This window comes from Saccostrea cucullata, unplaced genomic scaffold (genome assembly GCF_032062105.1).
Source record: "Saccostrea cucullata isolate Sc308-1 unplaced genomic scaffold, CSIRO_AGI_Scuc_v1 ctg559, whole genome shotgun sequence".
Classification (NCBI taxonomy): Eukaryota; Metazoa; Mollusca; class Bivalvia; order Ostreida; family Ostreidae; genus Saccostrea; species Saccostrea cuccullata.
This window is the reverse complement of record NW_026922212.1, coordinates 173991-187465: the sequence shown is the minus strand read 5'-3', so window position 1 is coordinate 187465 and position 13475 is coordinate 173991. Positions and strand designations below refer to the sequence as shown.

Below are 13475 nucleotides of genomic sequence, written 5' to 3'. Positions count from 1 at the left end.
AAAACCATAGTATATTTAGATAGGTATTGTCACAGGTAATGTACATGTGAAATATAAAAGCCCTATTTCTTCTCATTCAAAAGTTATGACCAAGGTAAAAGTTTTTGTGACATTCGATTGTATGGTGGCATATTTATGCCATCAACATAACTTTTTGTCAACATATGTTGACCAAAAATTATGTGGATGGCATAAATTTGCCACCATACGATTGAGATTTATAATGCCCCGCTCTTGTGAAAGAGAGGGACAAAAATGCTGTTACCCAGTGAAGGACTTCTGTAAATATGAAAGCCCATGCGTCAACCATTCTAAAGTTACATTCAATAGTCATGTTTTCTGAAATTGGATTAAGCTCCAAGGTCAGAGGGTCAAGGACTTGTAATTAGCTAGAAATACACATGCAAATATAATTAAAAGTCCTACCACCACTGTTTACACGTTATAACTAAGATTAAAGTTTTTCAAAAAGTCATTTAAAACCCCAAGTTCAGGGTCAAAATCGTTGGTTTCCAAGGAAAGGCCTCGTTACAAAGAACATACCTGTGAAATTTGAAAGCCCTATAGAACGTACTCACAGTTCAAAATTATGTTATTGTCAAGATTAATGTTTTTAAAAAGTTGATGAAAATATGAAAGTCCTAGCAACTGTTCAAAAATTATGGCCAAAGTTGAAGTTGAAATTTAAAGTGGGTCAAACTCCCAGGTCAAGAGGTCAAATATGTTGGTTTTGTCGTGAAATATGAAACTTTAAAGCCAGCTTCCACAATTGAATCAAAAGTGTTGGGTATAAAGATTAAAGTTTCTGTGGACACACAGACAGACAGATGGATGGACAGAGCAAAGACTATACACCCCGAATCTTCGTTTACAATGTGACATATATAAACTGTAGATCCGCCCATGAAGATACAGTTCTCGTGAGCCATCGAGATCCTGGCGAGAGAGGTTCCAATATGGCGGCCAGCTGTTGTGGAGTGAAAAAACAAAAACTAAACAATTCGATGCCTGCCTCTATGTGCTGTAATGGATCCTCAGTTCATCCAAATGGTTACAAACACAACTATTCTGTGGCTAGTATAGAGATGTGTATATTTTGTTTTGACGTACTCCATAGCCATCTTCACAGTTATGAACCACCCAAAAACCCGTCTTTCACTAATGAAGCCTTGTAAGTAAATTTCATTTGTTACTTAAATGAACCCTTTTATACCTTGGTTCGATAAATTGACATCAAAGCATTGTTATGGTGTTTGTATTTTTGATCTATTTTTGATCAGTGCACATGGTTACCTAAATTGCATGCTATACAAAGGAAAGCGAATGTAAACAAAGGAAATGACTCATTGTTATGGAGACTACGACCAGCTGATTAAAATGGGTCAAATGGACTGACGTTCACTTTGTGAATTGGACTAAGAGAAATCCGTCATTTAAATGTCTATACTTTTGAAAATATAACTTCTGCTATTAGACATTTTCGAATTAATTTGTAAATATTTTAAAATATTACAATCTTAACATTCTTTTGGGAAACAGGAAGGGAGAAAATGTCAGATATTAAACAGTCACAACCCAGATGTGTTATCTGGTCACTGGTGATGAAATGTATTCTCATTAGGGAAGTGGACAGGCTTTCGCTACCACAGAAATAAACTTCCTTTAGGATTTTCTTATACCTTTGTTTCACTTTGCATCCTTAATAAACATTCTAGAAAGAAATGTTTTGACTGTAAATCTTCATGCATTTTACTGATTAATTAAGAACATTTAGAAAAAAAGAAAGATTAAGATTCAATTCATCAAAAATTTTCTTATCAGTGTGGGCACTCCAATATAATTTAAAGTTGCCCACAAAGAAATTATAATCTTATTCTCATAGATAATTCACATGCTCATGCAAACATGCATGCCAACTTTTGAAAATTTTCTTGGGGGAGATTGCGCATAACGACATTTTTCAGAGTTCCTTATTTGCGACATTTGTCTTGAAAAATATTTATTTGAAGGTTTTTTTTTTCTTAAATGTCAATCTACTACCTTGTATCATATACAGTATGTTACTACTTCAAAAAATGTTTTCTTATCTATCAACATCAACAAAAGCACAATTACAATATCATTTGAAATTTTTAAAAAATTATTTCATTCAAAATTATTTAATATGTTAATATTATGATAAACTTACCCCTGCCTTAAAAAATGTGATACACAAACAGATTATTACATGACTAAGGATGTTAAACTTTACAAGTAAGCTGAAGCAAGTTAAGTTTATGCAGTTACCATGTGGTTACTTTTCAATGTCTGTTGGTAAATTACATAGTTTATAAGGCTACTGTCACAGACAATTTCAAAAATTTCCACATCTGGCACAATTGTCTAGGTCAATATATACTGTTAATGAGAATCGGGAGCAATTAAAATGACTGTGATGACAGGTAGCACAGTTGACACCTTGTTGATTACCTGTTATCAGTGGCAATTAACAGATATCCTACTGATAAACAATGATACAGCCATGTTTTCTGCACACGGAAATACTGTATTATTCAAAGCAAATCGGTAAAAAATCCGGACTTTCAAAAAATCGATAGAAATGGGGAAAAAAAAATAAATCGATAGACAAGTGGTAGACAGGGTTCAAAATCGGTAGACTCCCGAAAAAATCGGGAAAGTTGGCATGTATTATGCAAATAAGGACTACATGTATTACAATATTTTACCGTGACAAAATGAACATAGTAATAACGGGATTCTACTGTAATACCCTTTTTTATATGATAAAACAGCTAAATGATTTTCATTGGTATTAAAATTAAAAATCGGAGAAATTTGAGTTTAGATTTTAATAAACTTTCTAAGCAGTGCCCAAAGCTAACATGTTAATTGATACAAGTAGCAAAATGAAAGCTACAAAAAAAAAAAAAGCTTCATAAAACTGCTCTGACACTGATGCTAAATACATGTAAATTTGGATGAACTTCTCAATTTATTTAAGACTAGGGATCTATAAGTCAGCAGCTGTTGTGAAAATTGCTTACTGCAAGACTGTTATTTTCCAGTATTAGTGGCTTTGCCATTGCACTACATTGGTGTTTTCTTTTGCTAGTCCCTTGTTTGTGACCTGGAAAATCGGTCATAGCCGTCGTCTGCGAGGTTGCATCGGAACCTTCACCTCTATCAGTCTTCACAGTGGCCTCAGGGAATATGCAGTCACCAGGTATCAGATATCTTATTAGTATAGGTAATCATACTTATTAATATAGGTATACATACATATCAATTTACAAGGTAATCCACTTATTTATGTTGATTAGTATAGGAACAGGAGCATGGCAGATGTCCATGATAATAAGAATCATTGGTAATCCATAAATGTGTGGAGATTACCAAGTGATATTTACAAGTGAGATTTTTTCATGAACATCATGCTTTGGTAAATGGGTGTATAGTTGAGGGGAAATAAGTAATAACAGTATGCATGGAAACATTTTCTTCAATATTTTATATGAAACAAAGTGTTTTAATTTTATAGTTTTTTTTTTTCAAAGAGCACTTATTAAAATTTAAATAGAATTACTTTATTTCCAAACTCATCAAAAAATTTCCTACAAGAATAACTTACAACCCCCCACTCTGACACCTCTATGCCATATCAATATGAATGAAAAATACTTATATGGGAAGTATTAAGATAATGTACAGTCAATCAATTAAGCTACAGACCCGTGTACTCTTATTGTATTTTGTTCAGATTTTGAGTCCAAAGTACATCTTACATTTTTTGTTATAAAAGTACAGAAATTGGATGTCCCTTTGTTTGTATTTTAGCAGTTAGTTTTCATTATGATCTGTCTAAGTTCAATGCTTAAAATTGTTAAAAAAAGATAAAGATTTCAAATACTTGAGTGATGCGATGGTCAAAAAAAGTGACGGAAATGGTAATAAGAAGTGTAGTTGTTCTCTTGCAAAATTGATGGAAAGTGAAATATAACTGGCAAATGACAAATCTCACTGTCAAATCTGATAAAAAAAAAATACTTATAGACAACAATATGGGTAAACAGGTCTGGTGCTATGATTTGTTATAATAAAATGATGCATAACACCACAAATGATGTGAACTGGATTTGCTGCTATTTCAGTGCTATCAAAGATAGCCGTTTTAGTCCCATCGCCAAGGAAGAATTCAGCAAGCTCCATGTGTCTGTCTCCATCCTGACCAACTTTGAGGATGCCCGCGATTACCTGGATTGGGAGGTAAGGACAGATGGTATAAGGAAGATTATATTTACACAGAAAATTAAAATGTGGAGGCAATGAATTATATGGCTGATTTTGATACCATTTTGAAGGGAAGGCATAATTCTTTGCTGCTGTCAGTCGGTCTGTTGGTCCACCATCAGTTTCTGTTCATTTGGCAGAGGTTGAACGTATTGGAATGAAACTTGGTATACAGATTTATCATAAATATCTTAATCAAGTTCTGTTTTGGTATGACCCTTTTTATTGCTAAATCAATAAAATAAAAACAACAAATCACCTCCCTCATCATTTTTTGATTTTGTACCATTGTTTTGGGGGCAGGACATATTTCTTGAGTTATGCCTTAATCAAGTTCATGGACCATTTAGGACAGAAAAATTCCAATTAGTTGCAGTTTCCGTTCATCTCCTTTGCAGAGGTTGCACATATTAAAATGAAATTCAATATACAGATTTATAAAAAAAAATATCTAGGTCAAGTTCTGGTTTGGGTTACCAGTACAATCAAACCATTTTGGATAGAGTTATGTCCCTTGGACTTACAAAATTTCCCATTATTTGGGGGAGGGGGGCATAAGTGTTTTACAAACATCTTTTGTTCTTGCTGTGCCAGCCCAAACAGAAAGTTTGTATCAATGCCCTCAGTTTTCCAACCCAGCCTACAAATGAAAAAAAATTTTTTGGTGATATTTTTGTGAATTTGACTTTCAGAAAAATTAGCTGAAACTGCATCTTTTAATAACTTAAAGACAAAGCAAACTTCAATTTCTTGAAATAAAATAATTTATAGTCTATGACCTTATTACGTGTGAGGTATGTTAGTCCTATTCAGTGAATTTACAGAAAGTTCTAAAACTTATATGGCCTTTTATTTTATTATTTTTAAAGAAGTCTTAAAGAACATACAAAAATATTAAAAGTTGTCCAAGGAAATTAAAGCAAATGTTTCTCAGAACTTAGTATATTACATGTATTATTATGAGTCTTTTAATTAAATCTAATATTTGTATTCTACCCTTGGCAGTGATTTCTAAGAAGGGGGTGTCTACTGTAATCAGTTGTATCACTCCTTTTCAGTTTGATGAATAAGTGCTCTGTTGTGTTTACTTATATACAAACTGTGTATATCTAAATCTAGTTGTTGTCCATTTCACTTCATTTGTGCATGACTTTCTGGTAGATTCACAGAATTTTTTGCTTTTTTCAGGTGGGAGTCCATGGAATCAGGATAGAATTCCTCAATGAGAAAGGCCACAAGAAGACAGCTACCTACCTACCTGAGGTTGCCACAGAACAAGGTACTAACAATATCATTACAATTAACTTGATTTACAGTTAAAACTTTTGTACATCCATTTCCTTAACATATTGAAATTTGCATGGAAAATATTTGCAAACCTTTAAATCAGATCCATGTTACATAAGAAGGATGTTATACTTAGAAGTCATTGCAGGATACTAATTATGTGGGGGTTGTTTCAACAAAAGTGTTCATTTTCAATAATTTTTTTTGTTTCATTAACATTATCATGTTGTAAAAAATTTGCATGTGTCACAATTAACAAATTTTCATATGTAGAAATTTTGACAAAATGTTTGTATGAATAACAATGTTCTCTCATAAACAAAATTCACAAAATAGCTTTTGGGGCAACACTGACAACTTAAAACAGCATGGGGCTTTTGTGAATATATTCCAGAGTAATGAGATTTTAAAAATTTGTTTGAAGCATAAATTCAGCACTATGTTGTATTTTCTGTTCCATCTCACACATATCAGAGACACTAAATTTTATTCTATTCTATGAATAAAAAACATTTTTTCAATCATCCTTTTATCCAAAATTTTAAATGACAGTCTCCAAAAATGAAGTCCAATTTCAGACTTTGATATTCCTGTTAATGCTGTTTCCACATGCATATGACATTACACTCACAAAGACCCTATGTCGAAAATCAGAAAGATGATATCAACACCTTTATATAACATGAATTTGTCTAAACACATTTTTTATTCCTTTAAAGAGGGTCCTTAAGAGTTACAATGTAGTTAAATTATAAAAGGGGCACCAAGTCTTTTATTGACTTTGAGAAATTCTCATGACTATTTCTGCAATATAATTACACAAGATATTAGGTACATTTTAATTTTTATTGTAAAGCGTAGGTGGAATGTATCTTCTAGGTATAAGGGAAACTGCATACCAATATACAGAAGGCCTTAGAATTCAAAATGACATATAAATAATTTTGTTAAAATCCTTCAATTGTTATCAAGCATTAAATTGAAACAGGAATAGCCATTAGTTTAGTACTACAGTGGACCTTCAGATATCCGGACGCCAGATATCCAGATGCTTCAGTATCCGGACACTTTTTTATCGGAACAGAATTTTAAAATGTTATTATGTCTTGTTTAACTGGTGAATCAGGTATCCGGACGCTTCATATATCCGGACAAATTGACTGGGAACCAAAGCGTCCGGATAAATGAGGCTCCACTGTATTTAATATCGTCATCATGCACATGTATATATTGATTAAAAACTAGCATTGGATGAAAGAAAACAACAGAATGTATGAACAAAAGCCACAAGATCTTAAAGCCAAGGTTCAGAGGAGGAGAAGTGACACCCTGGATATTCCAATACATCCCTTTCTCTAGCATTGATGCCAATCGTTTGTCACTGATGTGTTTGTTCATTCTGTGGTCTCTTGCTTTCCATGGTCATAACAGCTTCACACCTGTGCAACATCTACCAAATGAATGGCCACAGCTGAATGCTTATCTGCAGGGACCGTAGCATGATGCATTGAATTACTGTTAATGGTGGAGTACCATGGATATAAAATATTTTTGAGTTGTAAAAATTTATAATGGAATTTTGGTATTTCAAACAATATGTATATCAAAAACATGGACTTGTTTATGAACCCTTACATAATAAATGACAAAAATGTGGACCATATCATGCCAGAAATGAAATGCAGTGGCATTAACAGTTAACACAAGTAAAATTAACACATTTTATTTCAATCTCATAGCACTGGGGGTTAACTTGAATAAGATTTTTTCTCCATTATATCTTAAACTCATATATTGTAACTTAAAGCAATATCAATGTAAACCTGCAGTTCTGCTTCTAAATAAAGAGATGAGAAAAGAAAATTTGGTTGGGACCTTGATTTTTCCCATGATGAACTCCATCTTTCCATTTCAAGGTGCAGTGTTTATTTACCTGTATATGCATGAAAAAGTACATCAGTGACACAATTTTGGGAAGCAAGATTGAAAATATCAGTAACATCAATTATTTACATGTACATCCACTGCAAACTATTATTTCCTTTACTTTCTAATGAAAACCACCGTCATTTAACTGTCAGTGAAAATTGCTAAACCAGCCATCTCTGTACTAAATTTTTTGAGCAATGGCTCATCCATCAATGAAACGTTCAATTACACGAACATACCGGTACATACAATATTACTATGTACTTACTTTTACATTGTATTGTATTTTTTTTTTTTTGACAGATATAAAAATAAACAATAAAATGTCTTTCTTCGTTTGTGTGGAAATTAATGTTGCTTCTATTGTAGAGCAATTATACATAATGCAGGTTATGCATTTTTTCTGCAACAAGTGCAACATTAAATCCCATACTAACAGCCAAAGGAAGCATTTTATTGTTTTAAATGGATACTAAACTATTCTTTTCTTTGACAAATACTTTCAGGATGGGATATTCTACAGACAATAGATTCTCTTCTAAGGAAAGGTGGATACAAGGGACCAATAGACCATGAAGTGAGAAAATCACTCAAACTAACTCGTTACCGCAGTGAAAAATTAACGCTAGGATATAACGACTATGTGGCCAATAAGCAGAACGGTCATGCATGATGCCGGTGAATTTTAGGATTCGGGCAGCACCACACCTTGATCACTGCAGTATAAAAGAAGAACAAAAGCAGCATGAAAACAGCGTACTATAGAAGCATAAATGTATATGTCAGCATATGGTAATAAGAAGATAATAGAATCTGTGGTATGATTGGACAGAATTTTACTGTGTACTGGTCGACTTTCCTTTGTTATAAATTGTAGTGATTTTAGCCAGGGTTTGAGATGAGTATATTTCCTATTTTTTACACTTAGAAATTTTTCTCGCCATGAATTGAAGTATCACACAGATGTTCTTGAAGTAAGATGTACAGCGCTGTATATTTCTCTATGTCATTGGATTTATCTTGTAGATAGACGCAAATATCTTCTGATAGCCATGGGGTAGAGAATTGCCTATACATGTATATATATTTTTTTTTCTGATCAGCTAAGTAGTGAGTTTCATACTTGGAATTTTCTTTATCATGTTACGCCCTTCTTAAATTACTCCTCGTAGCAGTTTTTGCATGCCTAGGTAATTGAGTAGGTGAATGGGTATAAATACAAAGACAGAGATGAAAATCTTATACATATTTCTTTCCTTGCCCCATTCTGTAGACATTTTAAACACAAGTTTTGTACACATCTCAATTTTTTAAAAGTATTTCTAATAGTAGATCCTAAATCAATTTAACTTTGAGTATCAGGAATTGTGGCAGATACTCCAGTGCTCGTGTATTTCAATATTTCTGCTGGAAAACTACTCTTAAAAATACAGTAGATAATTTTGTGAGCACTGAATAACAATTTTATGGACTTTTAGAAGGCAATTTTTTAAGGAGACATCCTGCTCAAAATCCTACTTCCACCTCCTCGTGGTGAGCAGGGGGCAACAGATTTATAATCTGGACAACGGAAGAGGTAGCCCTTCAATGAATGTTAACTCTGAAGATGTTCGTATGTTTTAATATTAAATTTTCTGGTTTATTTTTACCATTCATTAAAAAAATGATGTGTAGAATCTTCAATACTATTAATGTATACTACTGTGGAGTTTCAGTTAAAAGGCTTTTTCATTATTTTAAAAATACATGATCTGAAATGCACACAAAAGATGATTTGAAATAAGTTCTTGAAAAAAAAAATGTTTAACTCTTAAAAACTAATTTTCAGATAACTTAATCCTACATCATTTTATTATTTTTTTAGCCCTTGAATCTCATGTTTTAGTTAAGATTTTAAAATTTTTGAAGTTAACCAGAAGACAAACCATATACTGTGTGATGAAAAAATGTGTAAAAATATGAATATGCCTGTCAGCATGGTCATAAATGACACTGAGTTTGCTTGAGAAGTTGACATTTTCATTCAGTGGTATGAAATATTTCAGTGGTTTAGCTCATAAGAAATATTCTTCCTTTTTTCATAGAAAAAAAATTGATGTTGTTCAATGCTATAAGCATTTAAAGTGAAATGTTTTCTTATATTTAAATTCAAAGTCACTGCATTCTAAAGAAGAATAAAAATCCAGAAGATCAGATGGGTATGTAAATATGTGTCATATACATGAAATAAATGGCAGATGATCAGAGGGATTAACTACTCAACTAGCAGTCTGAGTCAGGGTACTGCTTCAAATTCACATCTCAATATATAGGACTTCAGATCATGGGTGAAAGAAAAGAAGACCTGTCTCACATTTTAATCCAACTGAAATACATTAAATTTTATCCCACACTTCAAGTTTTCCTTTTGACACTTTTAATTGTCTTTAATTGAAATTCAAAACATTATGCTGTAAATTTTTGTTCAGAAGGAAGAAACTCATTTTGAACATTTTTTGTTTAATTAATGTTAATCACCAGTTAAATGACTGTATTTCATTATTCAAACTGTAATAAAAGTTAGTTTTTTGTGTTTTTCTAACATTCTAAGATCTTCAAGCTCTCTAACTTGAAAAATCTAAAACATTTGAATTTAATGAAATATGTGAAAGGTTAAGTACTCTAAAAATCTAGACAAAATGCTTATATTTCTGTAAGAATCAAACTTATAATTATTTTAACAATATCGAATTTAAGACAAATGGGATGATTGCAATAGCACAGTGCCTCTGTGACCTTGACCTAGATTTGCTATTTGACTAAGATGGTGTGGCTTATAATTACACCTCAGGGATAAAATTTTTTATTGAATGACATTGAATTTTTATTATGATTATTGTGATAATTATTACATAGCAAGAACAGAATTTGTTGTATAGCAAAGATTACTTTTTTTTTTTTTTAAATTGTAACTGTTCAGTTCTTGGTAAACTTTAGATGAAAATTTCTAATTTTAAAGAATACTTTTTTTTGAAAGAACAAAAAGAGCTACAATATATTTTGAATTCATCTTTTGATTTATTATAAGAAATTTCAGTGAAGGGGTTGTAAATTTGATGATTTTTATGTCATCACTCTCTGGCTTTGGGGCCATAAAACTTGGACAAGCTCACTTTTGATCTCAGTCTCACTTTTCTACTATACAGTAAAACTTGGTTACAACAAAGTCACTGAGACCTTTGAAATTACTTCCCTATATCCATTATTTGTATATCCATATAAGGAATTCGTCATCAAATGAAAATTTTGGCGTAAATTATTCAAGTTTGATACATAAGGATAATATTTCCATAGATATTTTTTTCTTCCCCTCACTTTATTTTTCCTAAAATCGTTAGGCCGATTTAGCCCATTCGTGGATTTAGCTCTTTGTTTAGCTGGGGGATCCAAGATAACTTCGCCATATCCGCAAATTCACAATACATGTATCTGTGTTCGTACTAAACAAGTTTTGCTGTATATTCCTTTGTAAAAGTAAGACTTAGATCAAAAGCGAGCTTGTCTAGGTTTTATGGCTTCCGAGTGTGGAGCTGAAAGGTCATCTAGTTCTCAATACTAGTATTTTTTATTCTTAGAAGTTAATTCCTTGACAAGAAATTATTTATACCAGTATAAAAATGTAATTGTTTCAACATTTCAAGACATAAAGATCCATTTAGTGTTGGCTTTTTTCCAAATTTGAACACACATATTTCTAGTTCTGTAGTTTTAAAGTCTATATTGGTGTAATCTTTGTTATTTTTAGTGTAAAAGTGGATTTCATGGAACTTTTACCACTGATTAACAAGTACACATAGTGTACTGGTATTTGGAATAGCAATAAAGCTTTTATCAAATGCATCAATATTATGAAGTCAGTTTTGTGTAGTTTTCAACCTTGGTGTGTTCACAATGTGTGTGTATTGAAACTAGTTTATTTGAGCTTGTCATAAGATTCCTTGACAAAATAGTATTAAAGCAATTTATCTGTGTATGTTCAGCAGAAAGCACATTTGTTTGAGTAGAGAGAAAATTTAAACTTGATTTGATTCCATCCAAATGTTGCAGATACTCTGCACGTATTAAAATGATGAGTTTATCCTATTATTAAGATGATATTTGAGGCGGTGATATGCATTACAAGTCTAAGGCAAGCATATCTAAAGCTCATGATTTTATATTTTTTAATTGTATTTAATCATTATATATATATATATATTGTATTGTGTAGTCATCATTCAATAAATTCTATAAGATATCATGTTCTTGACTGGATTAAATGTACTCATCAGTAAGTAAAATAGGTAATAGACCTAGAAAGAGTTCCCATAAATCAGCATAGTATGTCTCTCATTTGGGAAATGATTGTCTTCTTTGTTAAAGGATGCCAACTGAAATTTACTGGCAGTGCATTAGCAGAGCTTAATACGGATATATGCAACTGTTAAATGAGGGTGGCAACTAACAAACGAGCAGACAGTCATTCCCATTCTAATTCACTGTAAGCACGTTGTTTGATGTTTATATCCTGTGTTGTTTGGTTGTGATATATGAAATATGTCAAGAAGCATTGTATATTTACATCTTATTCCCATGATGAGGTCACAATCAAAAGGTTTCACTCTCGTTAGTGCTCATTTAATTGCCTCATCAACTAAGCTTTTGCATCTTGCTGACAAATCCATAACTTATTTGATGAACTAAGCCTTTAGATGATCAATTCTTTCCCATTATTGGACAATATGGACTTTTCGATTCTGTGAGAGAACTAAGGGGAGGCATAAATCATTTTTTTATATCCCAAAATGAAATATATCTAGGGCATATAGTGTTTACCATGTCCATCTTCTGTCCTTCTATCACACTTTCTGTTTAGCTCAGTTTGAAAGATACTGTGCTGATTGATAAAATCTATTCAAGAACTTCATTATTGACCCTGACATCTTTTGTCAAGTTTAGCTTATTTTCAAAGAAACTCAAGAAGATATTTTTATCAAACCTTTAATACTTATGCCTATTTATAAGAGATGTTCAGCTGCATCAACTTTTTTAAATCTTGGTATTTACTTTGACCTTGACTTCAAATCTATGTATGGCTATATTTCAAACAAGTATATTCAAAGATGTGTGGTTCCCCGCTTTCGGTGTCTTAAAGTTTGTGGGTGGGATGTCATTTTTTATGACATATTGTATAAAAATATGAATGCCCTATCATACTGAGTATGTCATTTAGAAATTATAACTGAAGTTTGTTTTTTTTTTTAAATAAGGTCAGTCATGAAGGTCAAGGGGTCAGAAATCATAGCATGCTCGGAAATATCTTGTCACAGTAATGCACATGTCAAATATGAAAGCCCTATCTCTTCTTAATCATAAGTTATAAAGAACAAGATGTGTTTGTGAAACACTGATGACCCCTTAATATAGTGAAGATTAAACTTTTCTTAAATGCAAATTAAATTGGTACCCAAAGTAGGATCTTCTCACAAGAAATATGATTGTGAAATATGAAAGCCCTAGCACCACCTGTTCAAAAGTTATGGCCAAGGTTAAGTTTTTGAAAGGTAGGTCAAACTCCAAGGTCAAAGGGTCAAAGTTCTCTATATTCAGTGAAAAGGTCTTGTCACAAGAATTAAATCTGTGAAGTATGAGAGCCCTAGCCCTTATCCTTCAAAAGTAGGTCAAGATCAAAGTTCTTGGTATCAAATGAAAGGGTCCTCTCGCAAGGATTATACATGTGAAGTTTGAAAGCCATAGCCCTTACATTTTAAAGTTATGGCCATTTTTTTTCATAAGTACGAAAAATCTCCAAGGTCAAAGGGTCAACGTTGTTGGTATCCAATGAAAGTTCTTGCCACAAAGAATACATATGTGAAGTATGAAAGTCCTAATATCTACCGTTCAAAAGATATGACCAAAGTAAAAGTTTGAAATTTTTGTGTAAAAGTGGGTCA

The 13475-nt window shown here is 32.2% G+C and overlaps 1 protein-coding gene across 1 annotated transcript; it reads left to right on the top strand.

Annotated features, from left to right (window-relative positions):
* The first annotated feature begins 929 nt into the window (after positions 1 to 929).
* On the top strand, positions 930 to 11782 carry LOC134261403 (nuclear protein AMMECR1-like). Its single transcript, XM_062743851.1, has 5 exons — positions 930 to 1171; positions 3113 to 3223; positions 4149 to 4263; positions 5476 to 5566; positions 8010 to 11782. The coding sequence occupies exons 1-5, from the start codon at positions 957 to 959 to the stop codon at positions 8174 to 8176; spliced, it is 699 nt and encodes a 232-aa protein (XP_062599835.1). The 5' UTR covers positions 930 to 956; the 3' UTR covers positions 8177 to 11782.
* Positions 11783 to 13475: the final 1693 nt, after the last annotated feature.

What these genes read in the sequence shown, in the direction of transcription:
- LOC134261403 (XM_062743851.1), top strand. Translation starts at nt 957, where the DNA reads ATGGCGGCCAGCTGTTGTGGAGTGAAAAAACAAAAACTAAACAATTCG. An exon ending in GCGATTACCTGGATTGGGAG is followed by an intron (nt 4,264 to 5,475) that starts GTAAGGACAGAT and finishes TGCTTTTTTCAG; the next exon opens with GTGGGAGTCCATGGAATCAG. An exon ending in TGAGGTTGCCACAGAACAAG is followed by an intron (nt 5,567 to 8,009) that starts GTACTAACAATA and finishes AAATACTTTCAG; the next exon opens with GATGGGATATTCTACAGACA.